Source organism: Tachypleus tridentatus, chromosome 2, assembly GCF_004210375.1.
Source record: "Tachypleus tridentatus isolate NWPU-2018 chromosome 2, ASM421037v1, whole genome shotgun sequence".
Classification (NCBI taxonomy): Eukaryota; Metazoa; Arthropoda; class Merostomata; order Xiphosura; family Limulidae; genus Tachypleus; species Tachypleus tridentatus.
The window spans coordinates 138323347-138347345 of record NC_134826.1 but is presented as its reverse complement, the minus strand read 5'-3'; the positions used below and the strand labels follow the sequence as shown (position 1 = coordinate 138347345).

The 23999-nt window shown below is 35.4% G+C and overlaps 2 protein-coding genes across 5 annotated transcripts in view; one reads left to right on the top strand and one right to left on the bottom strand.

Annotated features, from left to right (window-relative positions):
• LOC143245228 (glycoprotein 3-alpha-L-fucosyltransferase A-like) overlaps positions 1-23999 on the top strand; it is a 524457-nt gene that overhangs the window by 207730 nt on the left and 292728 nt on the right. The window lies entirely within an intron of this gene.
• Positions 1-23999, bottom strand: part of LOC143245218 (excitatory amino acid transporter 1-like) — a 40287-nt gene that overhangs the window by 5538 nt on the left and 10750 nt on the right. For all 4 annotated transcript variants that reach the window (XM_076491319.1, XM_076491318.1, XM_076491316.1 and 1 more), the window contains 4 exons: positions 12301-12885; positions 7653-7695; positions 3742-3823; positions 1347-1533 (listed from right to left, as the gene is read on the bottom strand). In XM_076491319.1, coding sequence (XP_076347434.1) covers positions 1347-1533; positions 3742-3823; positions 7653-7695; positions 12301-12885 — 897 coding nt within the window. The remainder of the gene's footprint in view (positions 1-1346; positions 1534-3741; positions 3824-7652; positions 7696-12300; positions 12886-23999) is intronic.

Below are 23999 nucleotides of genomic sequence, written 5' to 3'. Positions count from 1 at the left end.
GCAAAAATTATTGTTAAAAAAATTAAAACATTCTCTTAACAAATATACCAGAGTTCCTACGAAATGTAATCCATATACTTAATTAGCCAAGTATATTCATTTTACTGTTATTGTACAAATAATTCAATAAGAATTTGCTCGAAACGTAGAGAAATTTTATGGTGTTCGTCGTTTGCGGTCGTGTCATTTACCATCATGGCCTAGCGCGTAAGGAGTGCGACTCGTAGTCCGAGGGTCGCGGGTTCGAGCCCGCGTCGCGCCAAACATGGTCGCCCTCCCAGCCGTGGGGGCGTTATAATGTGACGGTCAATCCTACTATTTGTTGGTAAAAGAGTAGCCCAAGAGTTGGCGGTGGGTGGTGATAACTAGCTGCCTTCCCTCTAGTCTTACACTGCTAAATTAGGGACGGCTAGCACAGATAGCCCTCGAGTAGCTTTGTGCGAAATTCCAAAAAAACAAAAAAAACAAACATTTACCATAACGAAGGGACGTTGTAGGATCTTTTAATAAGAAATAATATAAATCGAATCTCCACACACACAATCCTATATAATTTTTATAATCATTCAATTATTATAATTTAATACTACATTAAAAAGAAATTAGTTAAAATAAAGAGTGAGACAACAGTAACCAGGTAGTTAATATTAACTCACCATTCTTATTTTGGTTTGTTTTGAATTTCGCGCAAAGCTACACGAGGGTTATCTACTCTAGCCGTTCCTAATTTAGCAGTTTAAGACTAGAGGGAAAGCAGCTAGTCATCACCACCCTATTCTTTTACCAACGAATAGTGGGATTGATCGTCACATTTTAATGTCCCCACGGCTGAAAGTGGGAGTATGTTTGGTGTGATGATGATTCAAACTCGCGACCATCGGATTACGAGTTGAGTGCCTTAACCAACTGGCCATGTAAGGCCCCGTTTGTCTGATTGTGTGTGTGAGAGAGAGCCACATCGGGCTCCTGTACAACGAATAGTTCGGAAATACGAGCCCAAGAGAACGTTATAAATATTGTAGTTATTCAAAGAAGGTAATTCACAAACAGGAACACGAAGAACTGATTATTTACCATGTGGATAGTTCAGAGGTGAACAAGTTAGACATCAGAGTATTTTATCGAAATTTATTTATTTTATTTTTAGAAAACTAAGTAGCTAAGTGTGTACGTGTGTTTTAATAACATTGTTAAGTTGGTCGCTGCACGTGTTCTGTCAACGTTAAATAGGTCAATCTGATTTTTTTAAACAATCAATTTATTTTTGAATAAAACCTAGTTTAATAAACAGTATTTAGTTAATGACCCCTAACGTACAAATAAAATAACGTTAAAATAACACTTACCATATAACACATTTCGTTATCATCATGATAGCGTCACTTAGGGTAATGAAGACGTCCAATAGGGGTTTACCTTTCTCTCCCATTTTGGCTAATGTAATACCCAGTGCTACAGAAAACACCACGAGCCCCAGAATATTGGTCCCTCCGCTGTAGTCACTACTTATTTTCCACTCGTACTTGTTTGTTTCTAAAAACAACAAATTAAAGTACTTAAGTTACTGATTTTTAATATCGTATTTCTTTGTCACGAAATAAAAGGAAAATTATTTTTATTTCTTTGCTTTTATACAGAAACAAGAACTTACTGACAGCACGTGACAAAGTGTAACTTCTTATTGACACAACCCCAGAACGAAGTATAATTTTCTAAATATTACTACGCCACAGTTAAGTATAGTTGTTTTTATTGTACCACTAACAGATATAATGTATCTTCAATATTACGCCACAGTTAAGTATAGTTGTTTTATTGTACCACTAACAGATATAATGTATCTTCAATATTACGCCACAGTTAAGTATAGTTGTTTTTATTGTACCACTAACAGATATAATGTATCTTCAATATTACGCCACAGTTAAGTATAGTTGTTTTTATTGTACCACTAACAGATATAATGTATCTTCAATATTACGCCACAGTTAAGTATAGTTGTTTTTATTGTACCACTAACAGATATAATGTATCTTCAATATTACGCTACAGTTAAGTAGTTTTTTGTTGTCGTTTTTATCGACAACATGCCCGAACTAACTCTAGAAATACTATTGCTGTGACATGCGTAAAACGTGACATTTTTGCCTGTCCATTTTCCGTACAAATCTAAGAATAAACTGGGCAGTTAAAAACAAGCAAATATGAAGATATACCATGGATGTTTACTTTCTTCTTAAGAAGTATATGGGCAGCCTATGTAGTTGAAACTTTCAAGAGACCAGAAGTATTATACGTTTTCTCAACAAGCTAAATAAGTTCTCCACTATTGTGCTTGTCAGATGTTTCTGAAACTCTATGTAACTATAATTATATTATTTATCATGAATAAATACACACACACACACACACACACACACACATATATATATACAACGAGAAATGTTTAACTTTTAAGTTCGAAGAAAATGTTAGGGTTAAGGCACACAGAGATGCAGATTTTTTTTTTTTTATTAACGTCACAAACTGTTTAATAACTATAGTGGCTCAATAAATGAAACTAGTAGAAGCAGGGAAATCACCTCCGTTTCCAACAGTACCTGCTGGTTGAGGGATTGGCTTTAAAATAAACTTTAACCTCAGGGTAGGTATCCAACATAGATTCATACGTTAAATAAATATTTATTATTCTATTTAAATATAAATCAGCTCTCTGTGCAACCATAAAAGCCACGTTTGATATAAATTCGATAACTTTCGTCTTTTAATGACAGAAAGAAGCATGGAAGGTTTTTTGTTTTAATTATTACTATTAGCATATACATCAAAAAAACCTTTAATGAAAGTGAACCAGACATCAACGAACAATGCATCAATAGAAGAAATCTTAAGTGAACTACACAACTCTATTCTAAAGCAATATCCGTGCCCCTCGCTAGTACGGCGGTGTGACTCCGGATTTACAACGCTAAAATCAGGGGTTCGATTCCCCTCGGTGGGCTTAGCAGATAGCCCGATGTGGCTTTGCTGTAAGAAAACACACACAACACCTGTAGTTAAGCAATTTCCGGTCATGTAACCTCTCTCATTGTGTTCCTGTGAATATGGAAGTTACTTGTACGTGATCCTCACAAACCTTCCAGATATTGTACATCCGTCAATACGTTAAAATGTGAAATCTAGGTTTGCTTATAACCCACTTAACTGTCTTAACATTTTTGTTTTTCCGTAGGTTCATTATTTAGTGTAACGCTCTACATCTGATACGAGTAAAAGGGACATTCACACCAACAGTATGTTCGCTTTATGAAATGCATTTTCAGCTTATTAACTTAGTAGTTGTTCTTCACAAGAGGAAAATAAATATTTCCGCCTTTGTCACAAAACTATTAACATCTGTACATAAACTAACTTTGAAACATAACTTGTATATTTATTCACTAAGTGTTAGTAGATTTACTTTCTAATAAACAAGAAATTAAAGACAGTTCGTCTAAACCATTACTCTGCATACTGGTAAGATACTGCTAAATAGAACCTTTCTTTATAAAAAAAAAAACAGCACATTTCACCAATGTAGCTTCTTCGTATCTCACATTCATTTCTACGTTTTGGAGAATAGAAATAATAAGCCGTATATAGAATAGTTCTGTTGACGACGTTAAGTTTTAAAATGTTTATTGATTTTAATAGATTAACTTATAATTTTAACACAATCTCATTACGTATGTTTTTGAGTACCTTCTGTCACATTGGAACTTGTCGTGTTGTCAGCATCTTCCTTTGTTTTAACAGTATTCGGAGGAACGAGAACAGTCGTGAACTAAACAAAAATAAATAATAAGTTAATAAGTTTCAACTCATACATTGATACTCTTTCAAAACGAAGTGGATAATCAACATAAACATTCAACGAGGGTTATGAAATTTGAGCACCGACAAGTTGCAGAACCAGAAGTTATCGCTTCGTATTTACATTTATTCAGACCTTAGGTGCCCTTATGGCATAGAGCCCAGAAAGTTGCAGTTATAAGTAATTGCAAAATAAATAATTTACTTTCAGCCTGATGGAGTGAACACTGATAAGTAATATGTAAACATTATATTCGTTTTTATATATTCATTCTATCGAAATATTAATTTCACCCTCTCCGACTGCCATTTCGTTTTCACCACTTATATAGCTTGACATGTAAGATTTGTAACATTTCGTTTTTACCACTTATACAGCTTGACATGCAAGATTTGTAACATTTCGTTTTTACCACTTATACAGCTTGACATGTAAGATTTGTAACATTTCGTTTTTACCACTTATACAGCTTGACATGTAAGATTTGTAACATTTCGTTTTTACCACTTATACAGCTTGACATGTAAGATTTGTAACATTTCGTTTTTACCACTTATACAGCTTGACATGTAAGATTTGTAACATTTCGTTTTTACCACTTATACAGCTTGACATGTAAGATTTGTAACATTTCGTTTTTACCACTTATACAGCTTGACATGTAAAATTTGTAGTCACTCTCATTTTTCTCATCATCAACATTTTCAAAGCATTAAGTTGGAGTACCTCGGATTTAGTGCCAGATTTGACCTGGAACACGTATCAAAATGAAACCTTCCACGTGATGTGGTGAAGAACGTTGTGGAGACCAGGGAAGATATAGAATCAGCCTCTGTTTGGGCAACAAAGTATTGGAGGGTGAGCTGTCACTAACACCTCTCAATAACAATGACTGTCTTACCTAAAGCAGTAGGAAGTTACATGATTAAAAACTGGCGTCGACTGGTACAACAAGTAAATTGTGGTTTTAATATATAGAGAGAACAGGAAACTGGCTTTTACAAGATATGTTGCCATACTTAGCAGCTGTTGGAATCAACTTTTCCACAAAATCTGCTTATCCCCACAAACAACAGATGAAACAACTTGGCAAAACCCACACAGATGTTTGTATGAGCTTCAAAGGTGGATACCGCGTTGTTTGACGCAGCAACAGATACTGGGCTGGTCTATCCTCTGACTTAACTGTTGAAAGACTTTGATGCAAAGTGTAAAATCAACAGGAGTTTAACATGTGGAACAGGAATGACGAAATCACTGGGTTCCAGCTGGCTCCTGTCCATCATACTATGTACTGAAACGAACAGTATTACGCAGGATGTCACAGGAACAGATCAATATAAGAATGGCCGACACAGAGATGAGACCTACAAGAACGTCAAAAGACACTGAAAACATCATATTTATCCTTTCATACATTCGTGGAAGTAACCCACTTGTTGCAGACTTCACCATAAAAAAACACATTAAAACTGGTGCTATTGGTGATGCATCTGCGAACACCTACCAAACAAAGGAATTTGACTTTCTAATATTCAAAAGTGTAGAAGTTCAAACTAAGACCAAGTTATTACCCTTGGGACAAAAAAGTCAGTGAAAGTAGATGGAATCCCCATATCGGTTGACCCACAGCTGTGTTTTTGGTGTTTAGTAGCAGCAACTAATGCAACTTATTAAGAATAAGGTTTTCCAATATAAACTTTGCATCTTCCTATTTTCGCTTCTTCATTCCTAAGATTTCTTTCGGCAACCAATCAAAGTATCAGAAGCTGAAAATATTTAGGAACTTCTTCAAAACATCGCTCCCAAGTCGACCAACATTCAATGATGTAGAATTTATGTTTGATGGAGATTCCCTTTACAGCAACTGCAGGTACAATAGAAACGTGGAAGCAATTTTCAGAATATCATTGATTCGTATGCTCACTTTGTATCCAAAATGCATCCCAAAGCAGTTATAGTCTTTGATTAGTACATGTCTCGCCCTTTGGCAAAGGAAAGTACCAAGTTCAAACAATGGATGAGACTTCAAGGAACGGTATTACACTTTCATTCATCAAAGACCTGTTTGTGGCCAACAAGAAGAATAAGCAGCGTTTTATTTATACAATAAGAGATACTTTGGATAGAGTCACCATGTACAGTAATTCATGACAAGAGTGACGTTGGTTTCCTGATAGTTATGGAAGCAAAGAACTGTGTGAATGACAACATCATAGTTGTCATTGGAGAGGACACAGATATTCTGGTGTTGTTGGCACATCACATTGATGTAACTTTGAATGCTATATTTTCTCTTCTCAGATAAAAAAGTAAAAAGATTTAGAATATGAAACAGACGGACACTATTCTTGGAGATGTACGTCATCTTCTGTTCCTACATGCTTTCACGGGTTGTGACACGACCTCAACGACTTTTGGAATCGACATGGGTGCGACGTTCAAACAGCTTCAGAAGAATATAGACTTTCAAACCTTTTGAAAGGTGTATTCCTTCAGGAGCTGCAGTGTCTTAAACTTGAGAGAGTGAGATGCTGCAGTTTCTTGTGAAAGCACAAGAGTATCTTAACATGTACAGGTGTAAGAGATCTTGTCCTGGTATACAATGGAAACAACAGTTTAGATGAACTGTGGAACCAATTGTTCTGATCAAAAGTGGCAGTTGGAACGACGTTTGTACATGTCCACAGTCTTCCAGTGACAGCTAAATTACAAAGCTTAACAGTATATTTACAAGTACAACAGCAGATTGTAAATGATCTATAGACAACAGAATATGGCTATATGGCTGGAAGACCAAGAACAGCATCCTTTTACGACTTTCATGCCTACCGAAGATGATTCGATGCACTTGTCGCAACGACTGTTATACAAAGCACTGCACCCGAGGAAAGCATAGATTTGAGCATTCAATGGGTTGCGGAGAGTGTCGTGGTATTAGCTGTCACTTCTTGTTCCCTGTCTATTGAATAATACGTACACTTTGGGTAAAGCAGGATTTTTTTATTGATTCTCAAGTTCTGACTATGCACAAGGCTACAATTATTATTTTCATATTGAACTTTGTATTCCTAGTGTTTAAAAGTACATTTCTAAGATCTTTCAAAGGAGGTCCCACATGTTGGGGTTACACTCGTTGTAACGGTTGCAAAATGATGCGACAATTACAGAACCATAAAAATCAATAAACTTGCAATATTCCATTTAATTCTGCTTTTTTTGTTTGCTAGTCAAAAATAATTGGTCGAAATATCCCCAATGAGATGCTACACGATTGTGTTTACTATACAAACAATAACTTGGTGTTGTTTTTTACCTATGACTTCATCAAAATCAACATTTCGATAGTATGCAAAATCGCATGAAGTTAAAACGCCAGTCAGAATTTGAGAGGTGCATAGGAATTTAAAAGAGCAGACAGAAACGATTTTGCAGTTTGTTTTGGGTCATGGTACGTTTTGAGACAGGAAGCCAATACAGACTTAGATGAAGGAATAACACTTCCGCACATTTCGTGGTGTATATTATGTATGACTAAATAAGCAATTTGTAAAAATGTTCTGCTGAAACGTTCATGTGTTCTTTACCAATACTCTATCTTTAATATAAACAATTCTACACGTGACTTTACCTGTAAAAACGTGTAGGAGATAAAATTTTACACTATTCATCAAGAACCACATTAAAAACTTATTCTGTTGCTGTAAGACAAATAAGACTGTTTATCATAAAGTCTGACAGGCTTTAGTACGGAACTCTCCTTTTATATTTTTCATGGCTTGTTAAAATAGAAACTAACCTGTTCTAGACACGCTTGGAGGATGTTAGGTGGAAACATGTTTCTGAAAATGGAAACAAAAACAACTTTTATGAGTCGAGGTGTATTAGTGCAAGAATTTAAACTTGTTTTTTTATTCTGTAAAATAAAGCCAGCAATACCTCGGGGACCAACACACTGTAGTTAGAAAGAATCTGTACTTGTATATTACAAGGTACTGAAAATATGGAAACCTTTAACGAAACTAACTTCCAAATATTATCAAATATTAAGCGAGTCTTATTATGAAGTATATTAATATTTAAAATTCAACTTTCTTTTAACAACAAGCAATCTATAAATTATATAAACTGTGTATTAATCAAATATTAAAAGATATTTTCATTCCTATTACTGATAAGGTAATCCATCTAGATGTCAGTCCATAAACTTTTATGTGATTTGTTTCTTTATTTGTTTGGGAATTTCGCACAAAGCTACTCGAGGGCTATCTGTGCTAGCCGTCCCTAATTTAGCAGTGTAAGACTAGAGGGAAGGCAGCTAGTCATCACCACCCACCGCCAACTCTTGGGCTACTCTTTACCAACGAATAGTGGGATTGACCGTCACATTATACACCCCCACGGCTGGGAGGGCGAGCATGTTTAGCGCGACGCGGGCGCGAACCCGCGACCCTCGGATTACGAGTCGCCGCCTTACGCGTTAGGCCATGCCGGGCCACTTTTATGTGAACGTGTCGTAAACCGTCATCAGGAAATGTCATTTAGTAGACCTGGATACTTTTGAATCTACCAGGAATCTAAATATACAAGTTCATACTGGCACTAAATTATTTGTAAAACTGATTTTTAATACAATGGTTGCGACATAAATCGCTCTCCAAATGCAACAAAGTTTCTGAAAATTTATTTTTAGTGTTTGGTGCGGTTCTGATAAGGAGTGCTGATGTAAGTGTCCCACGAATGTTTAGGATATCAATTATTCTGGTTACTGTGTGTGTCAGATCCTATGGAACTGCCATTAATGTAATAACAGAGAAGCTAGAATTTGTAGTATAAACAATCTTTGTTGTTACAGAATTAGTTTTAGGCCCATTCCTCAGCCACCTGTAGTTAGTAGCTACAACTGTATCCAGTAAGATAAAGAAGGGAATTCGAAATTCACACTTGTTTGGGTCTTCCATTTTTTATTATGTGTTTAAGAAGTACATTGACATACTTTTGGCCACATTGACTCTTCCTGCCGAGCACTCCACAGTCAAACTAGTGACCATAAAACGAAATATTTCATTAATTCTTGACATTTCTAATCAGTGGAAATTATTTTTTACCTTGACACAATGAAATATTTTATGAAGGGCTTTATAGACAGAGAGCGCTTTGTTATAACCAGTAGATATATCCGCGTTTGTTTGGTTGGCTATTTTTCAAACACAAAAGATATATAATGGGCCACCTGTGTTCTGCCCTCTACGGGTATCAAAACTATTTTTAGCTAGTAACCTAAAGACTTAAAGCTGAGTCTCCAGGCAGCGTCTGTGTAATCATTTGAAATAATAATCCTCTCTACCTACCTAAATTTATCCAAGAATATTCTGGATATAATAGTAGGTATGCTGAATCTGCCTCTTCAATAACAGCTTCCTCAGCATGAAAATAGGTCACCTGTTTCATAAGACGAACTTAACAAAGTACTCCATAGAAGCTCAGATTAAAATCTACTTTCAATATTATTGAGAATGTCAAACATATAGAAATGACCTTGCATGAGAACTGTCTCAGTTAGGATGTCCATGGCTTTGATACATTCTCGTGATGTAGCCTTCCTGTTTTCCATATGTACCTTTAAAAGATCTTTCGTCAAAATCACTCCTTATACGTCTTGAAATAACCACCAACAGCCCAGGTAGAATTATTTTCTAGCTCACACCCATGACAAACTGATGATCGGAGTTAGTCGATAATTATGTTGTTTATGTCGAACACTTTATGTATTTTTTGTTTTATTTAGAGCGGCAATGTGATAATCACGTTAAGTTAAGATTAATAATTTTCATGTTTCTGGTATAGAATCCTGTTTGTAGAATCCCTGTTTGTTTCTTACTTCCTTAGTTAACACAATCATTTTTTCAAAATGTTTGTGGATAATAAACATGTATTATTAATATAAAGTATTCATTAAGTTCATCTCATCCTAATTACTCATGAAACTAGGTCAGCCAACTAGGGTATCATTTCTGTTATCTTTAAGGAAAGATTGTTATCACATAACTCAAACTGTATAAAAAGCCTGGAATAAAATGAAAATGATTTGTTTCTTTGTTTTTGAATTTCGTGCAAAGCTACACGAGGGCTATCTGCACTAGCCGTCCCTAATTTAGCAGTATAAGACCAGAGGAAAGGCAACTAGTTATCACCACCCACCGCCAACTCTTGGGCTACTCTTTTACAAACGAATAGTGGGATTGACCATCACATAATAATGCCCGCACGGCTGAAAGGGCGAATTTGGTCAACAACTATCGCTGCCAACTCTTTGGCTACTGTAATCAAACAGCAAAATTTGATTATTTGGAATTAAGCACAAAACTACACAAAGTGTTATCTGTGCTCTGCCCACCACAGGTATCGAAACCCGGTTTTACATGGTGCGAGTCTGCAGACATGTCGCTGTGCCACTGGGTGGCGATAGCAAAATGTAACCAAAATCACACTAAAAAAAACCACAACTCGACTAAGCAGATAAGTGAACCAGGAATCCACAGTCCGGCATTCAATTTACTAGAATTATATCGATGAAACACTAAGCGACGTTGCCATGGGACCATTGTTTCATCAACTGCAATACATTTACCTGGAATATTAGCTCTTGTAAACATTTTTCCAAGGATCTCAAGTAACCTTCTAAATTTTCCTAAATGATCAATCCTAATTGTTTGATTATCTTCAAAATGGACAAAACGTAGGAGTATTTGAAACCTATTTCTTCACATTATTTGTGGTATGTAAGAATTCTTGTAGAAGAGATATTTCTGCCGGAAGTAGGTAATATTTTATATCTCAAGTCCAATGAGCGAAACATATTCAGAAATATTTATTGTGAAGCAATGATGTGGTTATATAGAATTCATTCGGTTACACTGCAGAACAATTTTTTTGAAAAGTTTTTGCTGATTGTGATAGGTATCTGGATGGTATGTACAAATATAGTTTTGGTTTTGCTGCATCACGTAGGAACGCCTAGAAACAGAGAGTTAACTGTTTACCAACAATAACCTATTTAATTGCATTTATGTTTCTAATACGCTATTAAGTTCAACATAATTAAAAGTGTTTTGCTCCTGATTATCGTTTGTATTCAATGTCCGGTGGATCACGTTGCAATGTCCAACAGTAGTCAGCAAGCATTGACGGATTCCAGTTACCCTGATATCGTTTTCTCCATTGTAGCAATGTCCTGGTGAAACTGAAGATTTCGATGAAACGATACGTGATGAGCAAATTTGGATGTGATTTTCATGATGAGCAGACAAAATTCTATACGGAACACTCAACAGTGTTCAAGAAGCAAAAACACTGTTGTGCAGTTTATTTAAACCTGACACAACTATTCAGGAAAATAACGACCGGTACTTATTTAAAAAATAAAATACCTTATTAATACAACGAGTGATATATTTTAACACTAAAATAAAATACCTTATTAATACAACGAGTGATATATTTTAACACTAATTTCCCCGTTATTATAAAAACACATTTCGTTCCTACTTTTTAGTTTAAAATAAATATACATTTTTTTCAAGTAAAATATATCCATAAAACCTGGTGAAAACACTTAAAATATCTTCTTTCCAAACTGATGAATTTTAAAGTAGTATATTTCAATATGCATTAATTAATTTGGTGATAAAAAGAATTGTTAAGCCTAGCATGGCCTGATGAACAGGATGCTCGATCATTAATCTGTGGATCACGTGATCAACTCCTATAACGGAATATGCTTAACCTCTTAGTCGTGGGGGCGTTAAATAGTAACAGTTAATCCCACTGTTTGTTGGTAAAGAGTAACCCAAAGGATGGTGGTTGACTAGCTTCCTTATCTATTGTACATCACTTCACAGTTAGGGATGGCTAGCGCAGATAGCTCTCAAGTAGTCTGCGCAAACCTTCAATAAATAAAAAACAAAAGCGACATTATTTTATTATTTTCTAACTTTAATGAAGATGGTATGAATCAGGGTTAAGTATGCTAGCCTGTAGATATGGGTACTATCGTGAGAAACAAACCCCGTTCCGATCTCTGAGGCTGTGGGTTGTTAATACAACTGCCTTTCTCTAGCCCATCAGTTCAAAATTAGGAATGACTAGCGTAGATACCCCATTGAGTGGGCTTCCTTGAATATTCAAAACGACTTTGTATTAGTTAAATAAAAGTTTTATAAATACAAACATTGTAATTAGCCTCAAATAATTATTCAGGGTTTCGACATTCCCTATTTTAAACATGTCTTTTTATTACCTCGGTGTTCCATACTTACAAATAGGTAAGATAAAAATAAATCGATCATGAGTAGATAGTACACTCAGACTATTCCAAAACAACGATAGTAGGCGTACCGTGCTATCTTTAGAAGTCTCTGCGTTTCAAGTAACAGGAAGATGCTCACCTGATGAGGTCCATTAGGGTATCCTCTGTGGTTGATACTGTTGCTTTCTTCGTGCTGCGAGCTATTTCGTTGGGGTTTCCTGCCCCAGGATGGATAACTACCACCAGAATTATTCCTAGAATGATGGCTAAGATAGTGGTAAGTAGATAATATATTACTGCTCGAGCTCCGATTTTCCCGGAAAGCCTGACGTCCAGACTGCCTATCGCTGACACCAAACTAGATACTATAAGAGGTAAAATCATACAACGCAGCATTCTGAGGAATAGTTCACCGGGGTAGTTGACATACATGATTTGTCTCGGGGTCCACGATCCAGTTTGTCGAAGACCAAAACCCAGAGCTATTCCGAACACTACAGCTAGAAACATCAGGATAGTGAGAAGATTGGTCTTAATGCACGACAAGTAATTTTTGCAAGATTTCTCGTGTTCCATGACGTCAGATGGTAGAAGGATTAATACCGATTGGTGATCCTTGTTGTCTGCTGGCATCGGTTGCAAAGCAGTACCTGGTCCTTCAACAGAGTCACGTTTCTCCTTCATATCCATCACAGGTTTGCTTTTCCTTCCGCACGTTTTAAAGCTGGAGGAAAAAACAAAAACAAAAACAATTTTTTAAATCGACGCAAACTAACTGACCACAAAGAGACAACCGTCGACACAATGCTAAACGTTTGTCTCTAAGAATAATAAGAATTTAAAGAAAAAGAAAACTTGGAATATTTCTCACGTGCGCAAAATCTGAATTGTGTTGGGAAGTTTATCACGACTCCAGATACACAGCAGTTTTACCGTTTCGATCAAAGGAATAACGTAAGATATAAACTAGTTTTACTATTTTGGTGAAAAAGAGTATCTCTGTCTCCATGTTATTAATCTTTGTAGCATCTTTAAAATTTTAACAACAATTTTATTTTTTACTTGTTTATAATATCCAGTTTCACATTATTTTTAAAACAACTGCTTACGTTAGAAATGTATGGAAGTAATATCTTGTATAATTTACTTATTTGAAAGATGTACTCGAGTTACAGGTATTGAACCTGGGTGTTCATACTTGGGTTATAGCTATTAGAATGATGCACGTGATACTCGAGTTACAGGTATTGAACCCAAGTGTTGATACGTGGGTTACAGCTATTTGAATGATGCACGTGTTACTCGAGTTACAGCTATTGAGCCCGGGTATTGATACGTAAGTTATAGCTATTAGAATGATGCACATGATACTCGAGTTACAGCTATTGAACCTGGGTGTTGATACTTGGGTTATAGCTATTTGAATGAAATGTTCGTTACCTTTGTTACAGTTATTTCACTTAAGTATTTTAAAACTCTTCGAGGGTTTTACTTCCTTTTAGTCATGACTCCGAGATTAAAACGCTTACGTTTCTCTGCCGTTTTTTATTTCACCTAAGGCATGTATGACAGGATAATTAGAGGTCGACTATGTTATAAAAACATGAGTTTCTAAACTCAGTAAATCTAGTCTTGGTCAATTCTATCGATTTCTGAGTCTTGATTTTGTTTTGAATAGTGTTTGTTGTTACTGTTGGCCAGACAATCTATTTGATAACGTGTTTAAATACTTTTAAGAATCAAACTGTTTGTTGTTATTTTAGAAACAATAACAGTGTTATGTTATTGTTGATTGTAAAGTTACGTTAAAACCATCTATGCTTTAAATGTTGATGTAATAAACTGTTTTTTTTTCTAGGTAATGATTACACGGTTTTAAATTCTGACGTGTAATCATTGTACAATTTGTATTTTTTTTCTGTACAATCAAGGTCTCTGTTTTGATTTAGTACAAAGGCTGTAAAGTTAACCAATAAAAATATTATACACGTGTTACTACGCAGAGACTGTCTTTCGACATGAAATGCAACAACTTAACTTACAGATAGGATGGACATTCTAATGTTATTATATACATGTTACTACAAGTTCTATTCCTAATTCTCCAATGGTACACTGGTACCTCGGATTCTTCGTACAATCCTATTATATATAAACTATTTAAATTGTTGTCTTTCTCAGCATTGTAGAGGATTTTTGCTTGCTTTTGTGATACGTAGTACTTTATAAGGCGAATGTAATTTAAACATTAACACAAGAAAATGTTAATTACATGTAACATTGGATAACTTGTTTTATTTAATGTATCACAATACTTTCAATTTAAAATGCAAACGAAATTATTTTCAGAAAGAAGTTAAAAAAACTCAATAAGGCATAAACTACAGGTGTCTGTATGTACAGACACACATACACATTCTAATGTCAGAGGACCAGCGCGATGTTTCATACGAATCACTTAACTACGAGAATGTAGCGAATTCCGTCAACAGGACAATATTCCATGTTCTGGAAGGACCTCAGAACAAAGTTCCATCACGGACACCAACGCGCATATGACTCTACAAATTTGCTTTGTTTGTTTGTTTATTTTTGAATTTCGCACAAAGCTACTCGAGGGCTATCTGTGCTAGCCGTCCCAAATTTCGCAGTGAAAGACTAGAGGGAAGGCAGCTAGTCTTCACCACCCACCGCCAACTCTTAGGCTACTCTTTTACCAACGAATAGTGGGATTGACTGTCACAATATAACGCCCACACGGCTAAAATGGCGAGCATGTTTGGCGCGAGGGGGATGCGAACCCGCGACCCTCAGATTACGAGTCGCACGCCTTAACACGCTTGGCCGTGCCGGGCCTCCTCTACAAACTTAAAACTTATAAGAACAAAGTGTATATATTTGAATAAGTTAAAGACTTCATAACCTGCTGATAAACAGTTTCGAAATGTTAATATTCACAGTGAACGTTTTCGTGTGTGTTTGTCTTATAGCAAAGCCACAAAGGGCTATCTGCTCAGCCCACCGAGGGGAATCGAACCCCTGATTTTAGCGTTGTAAATCCGGAGACATACCGCTGTACTAGCGGGGGGCATAAACGTTTTCCCTGTTATTTTAACCTGAACGTTATACGTCTAAATTAATATTTTGAATATGATTGTTAAAAATAATATTATTTCGTTGATCAAAAGAGGTCATTTTCATGCGATAACTGCCTCTTATATTTATGTAATGCTTACTACAGAAATTCTATGTTAGTCTTACGTACATGCGACTCTTTATTAATACAGGTGTGCACGTGTGATATACGTGTTTGTTTTACAAGTACGTTATCTTTGGAGTGACACACACGTTCCTCAATAGTCAACATATGCGTTGATCCAGTGAACCGTTTGTTTGTTTTTAAATTTCGGGCAAAGCTACACGACGGCTATCTGCGCTAGCCCTCCCTAATTTAGCAGTGTAAGACTAGAGAAAAGGCAGCTAGTCATCACCACCCACCGCCAACTCTTGGGCTACTCTTTTATCAACGAATAGTGGGATTCACCGCGACCCTCGGATTACGAGTTGAGCGCCTCAACCACCTGGCCATGCCGGACCCCAGTGACATGTAAACAAACCTTACCCATACTAAACACGTTTTACACACACATAATTATTTCTACGTTCACTAAAAACGACAATAATTCGCTATAATTTAATAATAGCCCTCTAAACTCAGCTGAAATGACTTAAAGTTTGGTCTTAGCTAATATTCCATCAATAGCGAGTTTATTCATTTCATTTTTTGTTTCGTTAAATAATATTTTCAGGCTTGGTTTCAAACCGTAGTTTTGGAGAAAACGAACATAGTTGTGCAAATAGATGTTCATAAATTAGTTACTGAAAAACGCATTTCATCACGAATTTTTGTTAGTTTTCTGTCATGATCGGCGCCCAGATGAAGAGGCCTGAAGATTACCATGGTGTTTTCAATAACATTATTCCATGTCCTGGAAGGACCTCACAACAAAGTTCCGTCAAGGACACCAACGCGCATATGACTCTACAAACTAAAAAGTACAAAGTGTATAACTTATTCTAATGTAAAGACACCAGTCTGGTAAAAATAACCATTAATAATTGCTAGGATTTTTTATTATTATTATTTATCTACTGGTTATCATCCATATTCTCTTTAAGTCCGCTTTTAAAGAAATGCACGATTATTATATATAATACGGTAGCAACGATAAACAGAATTGTATTGGCCATTCAGAGATCACATTCAGCAGTTTACCAGATGATGACGAAATTAGAACGTCCAATAAAATATTGTTTATCGTTCCTATGGCCACTTCTCTTTTCAGATTACGTTTTACAACAAGTTAATCAATGGCTTATATTTTATTGTTGCATATCTGGATTAGATTGACGTTGGTATTGTTTGTTTGTGAGGTTAACTGAACAGTATACGTTTCCATCTTAGTACCGAAGCTAATCACTACAGCTGATAACTCCTGAACACATAGCACTGTCACACATTCACGGAAAACTTTATCAAGTCTCCAAATACGAGCATACAAACCCACTGAACACGGTAGTCACGACACGTGGCAACCAAACTCACGTGTTCTAAACGCTATCAATTATAAAGAAAAATAAGAAAAAAAATGCACACACGCCGGCAAATAAATAAAACCAGAAACACCATAAAATTGAGATAAAATGGTTACAGAAGTAGATCGTGGAAAAATATATCCTCACAGTCACACTCAAAACTTACCTTAAAGCTGAAACTATACACACACTTACACAAAACGACGCACAATCCACACACATTGGAACTAAACCTTCAAAACGTCTTCAGAAACCTTCGACGAATACTCCATTAACACTATCTTCTTCAACAAAATAAATAAGTAAATAAAATACAGCCATACTCTATTTTTCACACTATATTTTCTGATTAACGTTACATATACAGGGTGGCCTGTACGTCTCTTCCTATCCATATGTTATTATGTTATATTCAATTATGCATGTATTATAAATTCGTTTCTTGCTTTTTTCAGAGAAATATGGCCGATGTAAGCCCATGTTGAGGTAAATGTATCACAGAACATGGCGTCGCATAATATTATGCAGCGAGAATGATGGACAGCACCCAGATACACTGGATACATAAGATATATGGATGGGTAGGGACTTACTGGCCACCCTGTAAAACCATGTTTTACAACACGAAATTATAAGATACGAAAACCGTATCTTTCACACCTCTAGTTAACATTACAGATAAAACTACTTTTTACACCGTATTCTCTGGTTAACTCTACAGATGAAACAACTTAGTAATTGTTAAGATCTGGACCTCTTGGGAACAGATTGTTGATACCATGTTCCATGAAGAAAGAACGCCAACAAACCAATGTCACTATGTTCTATAACAAAGGAAGGCCAGCAAGGCAATTTCATTTTATTCCATAAAGAAGAAAAAACAAAAATGATAAACCTAACTAAACGTTAAAGTCCAATAACCTTACAAGTTATCTTGATAAACAACTCCAAAAATACATTAATCACATTCTTGGAAGAAAACGGTAGATTACCAGGAATAGAGAGCAGGTTTAAGACGTTTGGGTAAACCACTAATCATTTATTTAGATTCAGATAACAGTTACAAAACGTTTAAATATAAAATCATTGCAAATTCTTTATCGATGTAGAAAAGCTATTCGTAACAAATGCGATAAATGAATCCGAGGTGAAAACGCTTACGTTTCTCTGCAGTTTTTTATTTCACCTAAGGCATGTATGACAGGACAATTAGAGGTCGACTATGTTATAAAAACATGAATTTTTAGACTCAGTAAATCTAGTCTTAGACAGTTCTATCGATTTCTGAGTCTTGATTTTGTTTTGAATAGTGTTTGTTGTTACTGTTGGCCAGACAGTCTATTTGATAACCTGTTTAAATACTTTTAAGAATCAAACTGTTTGTTGTTATTTTAGAAACAATAACAGTGTTATGTTATTGTTGATGGTAGAGTTACGTTAAGACCATCTATGCTTTAAATGTTTATGTAATAAACTGTTTTTTTCTAGGTAATGATTGCACGGTTTTAAATTCTGACGTGTAATCATTGTACAATTTGTATTTTTTTTCTGTACAATCAAGGTCTGTGTTTTGATTTAGTACAAAGGCTGTAAAGTTAACCAATAAAAATATTATACACGTGTTACTACGCAGAGACGATCTTTCGACATGAAATGCAACAACTTAACTTACAGATAGGATGGACATTCTAATGTTATTATATACATGTTACTAAAAGTTCTATTCCTATTTCTCCAATGGTACACTGGTACCTCGGATTCTTCGTACAATCCTATTATATATAAACTATTTAAATTGTTGTCTTTCTCAGCATTGTAGAGGATTTTTGCTTGCTTTTGTGATACGTAGTACTTTATAAGGCGAATGTAATTTAAACATTAACACAAGAAAATGTTAATTACATGTAACATTGGATAACTTGTTCCATTTAATGTATTAAAATACTTTTAATTTAAAATGCAAACGAAATTATTTTCAGAAAGAAGTTAAAAAACTCAATAAGGCATAAACTACAGGTGTCTGTATGTACAGACACACATACACATTCTAATATCAGAGGACAAGCGCGAGGTTTCATACGAATCACTTAACTACGAGAATTGTAGCGAATTCCGTTTACAGGAAAATATTCCACGTCCTGGAAGGACCTCAAGGACAAAGTTCCGTCACAAACACCAACGCGCATATAATTCTACAAACTTGTTTTGTTTGTTTGTTTATTTTTGAATTTCGCACAAAGCTACTCGAAGGCTATCTGTGCTCGCCGTCCCTAATTTAGCAGTGTAAGACTAGAGAGAAGGCAGCTAGTCTTCACCACCCACCGCCAACTCTTGGGCTACTCTTTTACCAACAAATAGTGGGATTGACTGTCACAATATAACGCCCACACGGCTAAAATGGCGAGCATGTTTGGCGCGAGGGGGATGCGAACCCGCGACCCTCAGATTACGAGTCGCACGCCTTGACACGTTTGGCCATGCCGGGCCTCCTCTACAAACTTAAAACTTATAAGAACAAAGTGTATATATTTGAATAAGTTAAAGACTTCATAACCTGCTGATAAACAGTTTCGAAATGTTAATATTCACAGTGAACGTTTTCCCTGTTATTTTAACCTGAACGTTATACGTCTAAATTAATATTTTGAATATGATTGTTAAAAATAATATTATTTCGTTGGTCGAAAGAGGTTATTTTCATGCGATAACTGTCTCTTATATTTATGTAATGCTTACTACAGAAATTCTCCAATGTTAGTCTTACGTACATGCGACTTTTTATTAATGCAGGTGTGCACGTGTGATATACGTGTTTGTTTTACAAGTACGTTATCTTTGGAGTGACACACACGTTCCTCAATAGTCAACATATGCGTTGACCCAATGAACCGTTTGTTTGTTTTTAAATTTCGGGCAAAGCTACACGACGGCTATCTGCGCTAGCCCTCCCTAATTTAGCAGTGTAAGACTAGAGAAAAGGCAGCTAGTCATCACCACCCACCGCCAACTCTTGGGCTACTCTTTTATCAACGGATAGTGGGATTCACCGCGACCCTCGGATTACGAGTTGAGCGCCTTAACCACCTGGCCATGCCGGGCCCCAGTGACATGTAAACAAACCTTACCCATACTAAACACGTTTTACACACACATAAATATTTCTACGTTCACTAAAAACGACAATAATTCGCTATAATTTAATAACAGCCCTCTAAACTCAGCTGAAACGACTTAAAGTTTGGTCTTAGCTAATATTCCATCAACAGCAAGGTTATTCATTTCATTTTTTGTTTCGTTAAATAATATTTTCAGGCTTGGTTTTAAACCGTAGTTTTGGAGAAAACGAACATAGTTGTGCAAATAGGTGTTCATAAATTAGTTACTGAAAAACGCATTTCATCACGAATTTTTGTTAGTTTTCTGCAATGATCGGCGCCCGGATGAAGAGGCCTGAAGATTACCAGGGTTTTTTCAATGACATTATTCCATGTCCTGGAAGGACCTCACAACAAAGTTCCGTCAAGGACACCAACGCGCATATGACTCTACAAACTAAAAAGTACAAAGTGTCTAACTTATTCTAATATAAAGACACCAGTCTGGTGAAAATAACCATTAATAATTGCTAGGATTTTATGATTATTTATGTACTTGTTATCATCCATATTTTCTTTAAGTCCGCTTTTAAAGAAATGCACGATTATTATATATAATACGGTAGCAACGATAAACAGAATTGTATTGGCCATTCAGAGATCACATTCAGCAGTTTACCAGATGATGACGAAATTAGAACATCCAATAAAATATTGTTTATCGTTGCTATGGCCACTTCTCTTTTCAGATTACGTTTTACAACAAGTTAATCAATGGCTTATATTTTATTGTTTCATATCTGGATTAGATTGACGTTAGTATTGTTTGTTTGTGTGGTTTACTGAACAGTATACGTTTCCATCTTAGTACCGAAGCTAATCACTACAGCTGATAACCCGTGAACACACAGCACTGTCACACATTCACGGAAAACTTTATCAAGTCTCCAAATACGAGCATACAAAACCACTGAACACGAGAGTCACGACACGTGGCAACCAAACTCACGTGTTCTAAACGCCATCAATTATACAGAAAAATAAGAAAAAAAAATGCACACACGCCGGCAAATAAATAAAACCAGAAACACCATAAAAATGAGATAAAATGGTTACAGAAGTAGATCGTGGAAAAATGTATCCTCACAGTCACACTCAAAACTTACCTTAAAGCTGAAACTATACACACACTTACACAAAACGACGCACAATCCACACACGTTGGAACTAAACCTTCAAAACGTCTTCAGAAACCTTCGACGAATACTCCATTAACACTATCTTCTTCAACAAAATAAATAAGTAAATAAAAAACAGCCATACTCTATTTTTCACACTATATTTTCTGATTAACGTTACATATACAGGGTGGCCCGTGAGTCTCTTCCCATCCATATGTTATTATGTTATATTCAATTATGCATGTATTATAAATTCGTTTCTTGTTTTTTCAGAGAAATATGGCCGATGTAAGCCCATGTTGAGGTAAATGTATCACAGAACGTGGCGTCGCATAATATTATGCAGCGAGAATGACGGACAGCACACAGATACTCTGGATATATAAGATATATGGATGGGTAGGGACTTACTGGCCACCCTGTAAAACCATGTTTTACAACATGAAATCATAAGATACGAAAAACGTATCTTTCACACCTCTAGTTAACATTACAGATAAAACTACTTTTTACACCGTATTCTCTGGTTAACTTTATAGATGAAACAACTTAGTAATTGTTAAGATCTGGACCTCTTGGGAACAGATTGTTGATACCATGTTCCATGAAGAAAGAACGCCAACAAACTAATGTCACTATGTTCTATAACAAAGGAAGGCCAGCAAGGCAATTTCATTTTATTTCATAAAGAAGAAAAACAAAAATGATAAACCTAACTAAACGTTAAAGTCCAATAACCATACAAGTTATCTTGATAAACAACTCCAGAAATACATTAATCACATCCTTGGAAGAAAACGGTAGATTACCAGGAATAGAGAGCAGGTTTAAGACGTTTGGGTAAACCACTAATCATTTATTTAGATTCAGATAACAGTTGCAAAACGTTTAAATATAAAATCATTGCAAATTCTTTATCGATGTAGAAAAGCTATTCATAACGGATGGGATAAAGGTGTAAGGTATAATATATCACAAATGGGCCTATATACCTCGAAATGCCATCAATTGATTCCAGCTTTTAGACGACAGGGAGGTCAGAGGTAATGTGGAAAACACCTAATATGAATATTTAATCCTAAGGCAATTGCCCCACAGTAAGGGGTAGGTAACCACAACCACTTTTGGAAAATAACTGCTGTTTCTTACCTCATTTCGCAAACGATGGGTCTGTCTTGAAGAGTTTTACTAAATGTAAAGTCCAGTTTATCATTCGATTCACCGTATGTCACCGAGTTATATCGGTTTAACTTAATATTAACTAAAGAGAGAAATTTATTCATTTAATACTGAAAAAGAATTAGCATTAGTTAAGATATACATGACTGTTTAATATCGAAGAATTAATATCAGGAAAAAAGATATATATGTATTTAATAATGAAGAGCTTTTAACGTTAGATAAACAGATATTTACCTGTTTATAACAGTGGAGAGGGCTTAACATTAGCTGAAGAGATATGTACCTATTTATAACAGGGTAGAAGACTTAACATTAGCTGAAGAGATATGTACCTATTTATGACAGTGTAGAAGGCTTAACATAAGCTGAAGAGATATTTACCTATTTATAATCAGTGGAGAAGGCTTAACATAAGCTGAAGAGATATTTACCTATTTATAATCAGTGGAGAAGGCTTAACATAAGCTGAAGAGATATTTACCTATTTATAATCAGTGGAGAAGGCTTAACATTAGCTGAAGAGATATGTACCTATTTATAAACAGTGGAGAAGGCTTAACATTAGCTGAAGAGATATTTACCTATTTATAAACAGTGGAGAAGGCTTAACATTAGCTGAAGAGATATTTACCTATTTATAATCAGTGGAGAAGGCTTAACATAAGCTGAAGAGATATTTACCTATTTATAATCAGTGGAGAAGGCTTAACATTAGCTGAAGAGATATGTTACCTATTTATAAACAGTGGAGAAGGCTTAACATTAGCTGAAGAGATATTTACCTATTTATAAACAGTGGAGAGCTTAACATTAGCTGAAGAGATATTTACCTATTTATAATCAGTGGAGAAGGCTTAACATTAGCTGAAGAGATATTTACCTATTTATAAACAGTGGAGAAGGCTTAACATTAGCTGAAGAGATATTTACCTATTTATAAACAGTGGAGAAGGCTTAACATTAGCTGAAGAGATATTTACCTATTTATAAACAGTGGAGAAAACTTAACATTAGCTGAAGAGATATTTACCTATTTATAAACAGTGGAGAAGGCTTAACATTAGCTGAAGAGATATTTACCTATTTATAAACAGTGGAGAAGGCTTAACATTAGCTAAATGTATGACTTAAGAATGACTAACACGTGCACACACAATTTCTATATCTAGTTCTTTTTCTTTCAAAGTTAAGTTTTACCGGTTTCATTAATGATTGAAATTTCTGTAGAAAACACATGCACAATGAATGCATTAAACATATTCGAAATATAAATATTTATAGTTACGCAAGATTAAAAACAAAATATGGACTTGGACATTCGATTTGTTTCCAGCGCAGTTTTTGAACTCCAGAGCTTTAGCCACTTGATAATATTTATATCGCTATCTTTCAAATTTCAAGCGAACCTACAATATAAAGTGTATTAACACTAGTAATGATAACAATTAAATTGTTGACTTCTAAAGAGGGAAAATGCACATACGCAGTCATATTGTTAAAACATGCAACGTAGCAGCTATTACACGGTACAAAAGTCCCATTTCGATCGCAAAGGTAACAATTTTTTTACATGTAAAAAAAGGCTTAGACAGTTTAAACTGCTTGACGAAAGGCTTTTTTGTCAATGATTTACCGATTTTCAACAATTTCCTTTCCCATTATTTATTATTTTTACACGTCTTGCGATCTATCGTAGTGTATTTTATATACTGATTAAACACGGTTCCTACCTGAGAAGTAAAACTGTGGCGAATCCGGGTTACGTTCGAATCAGTAGCATATTT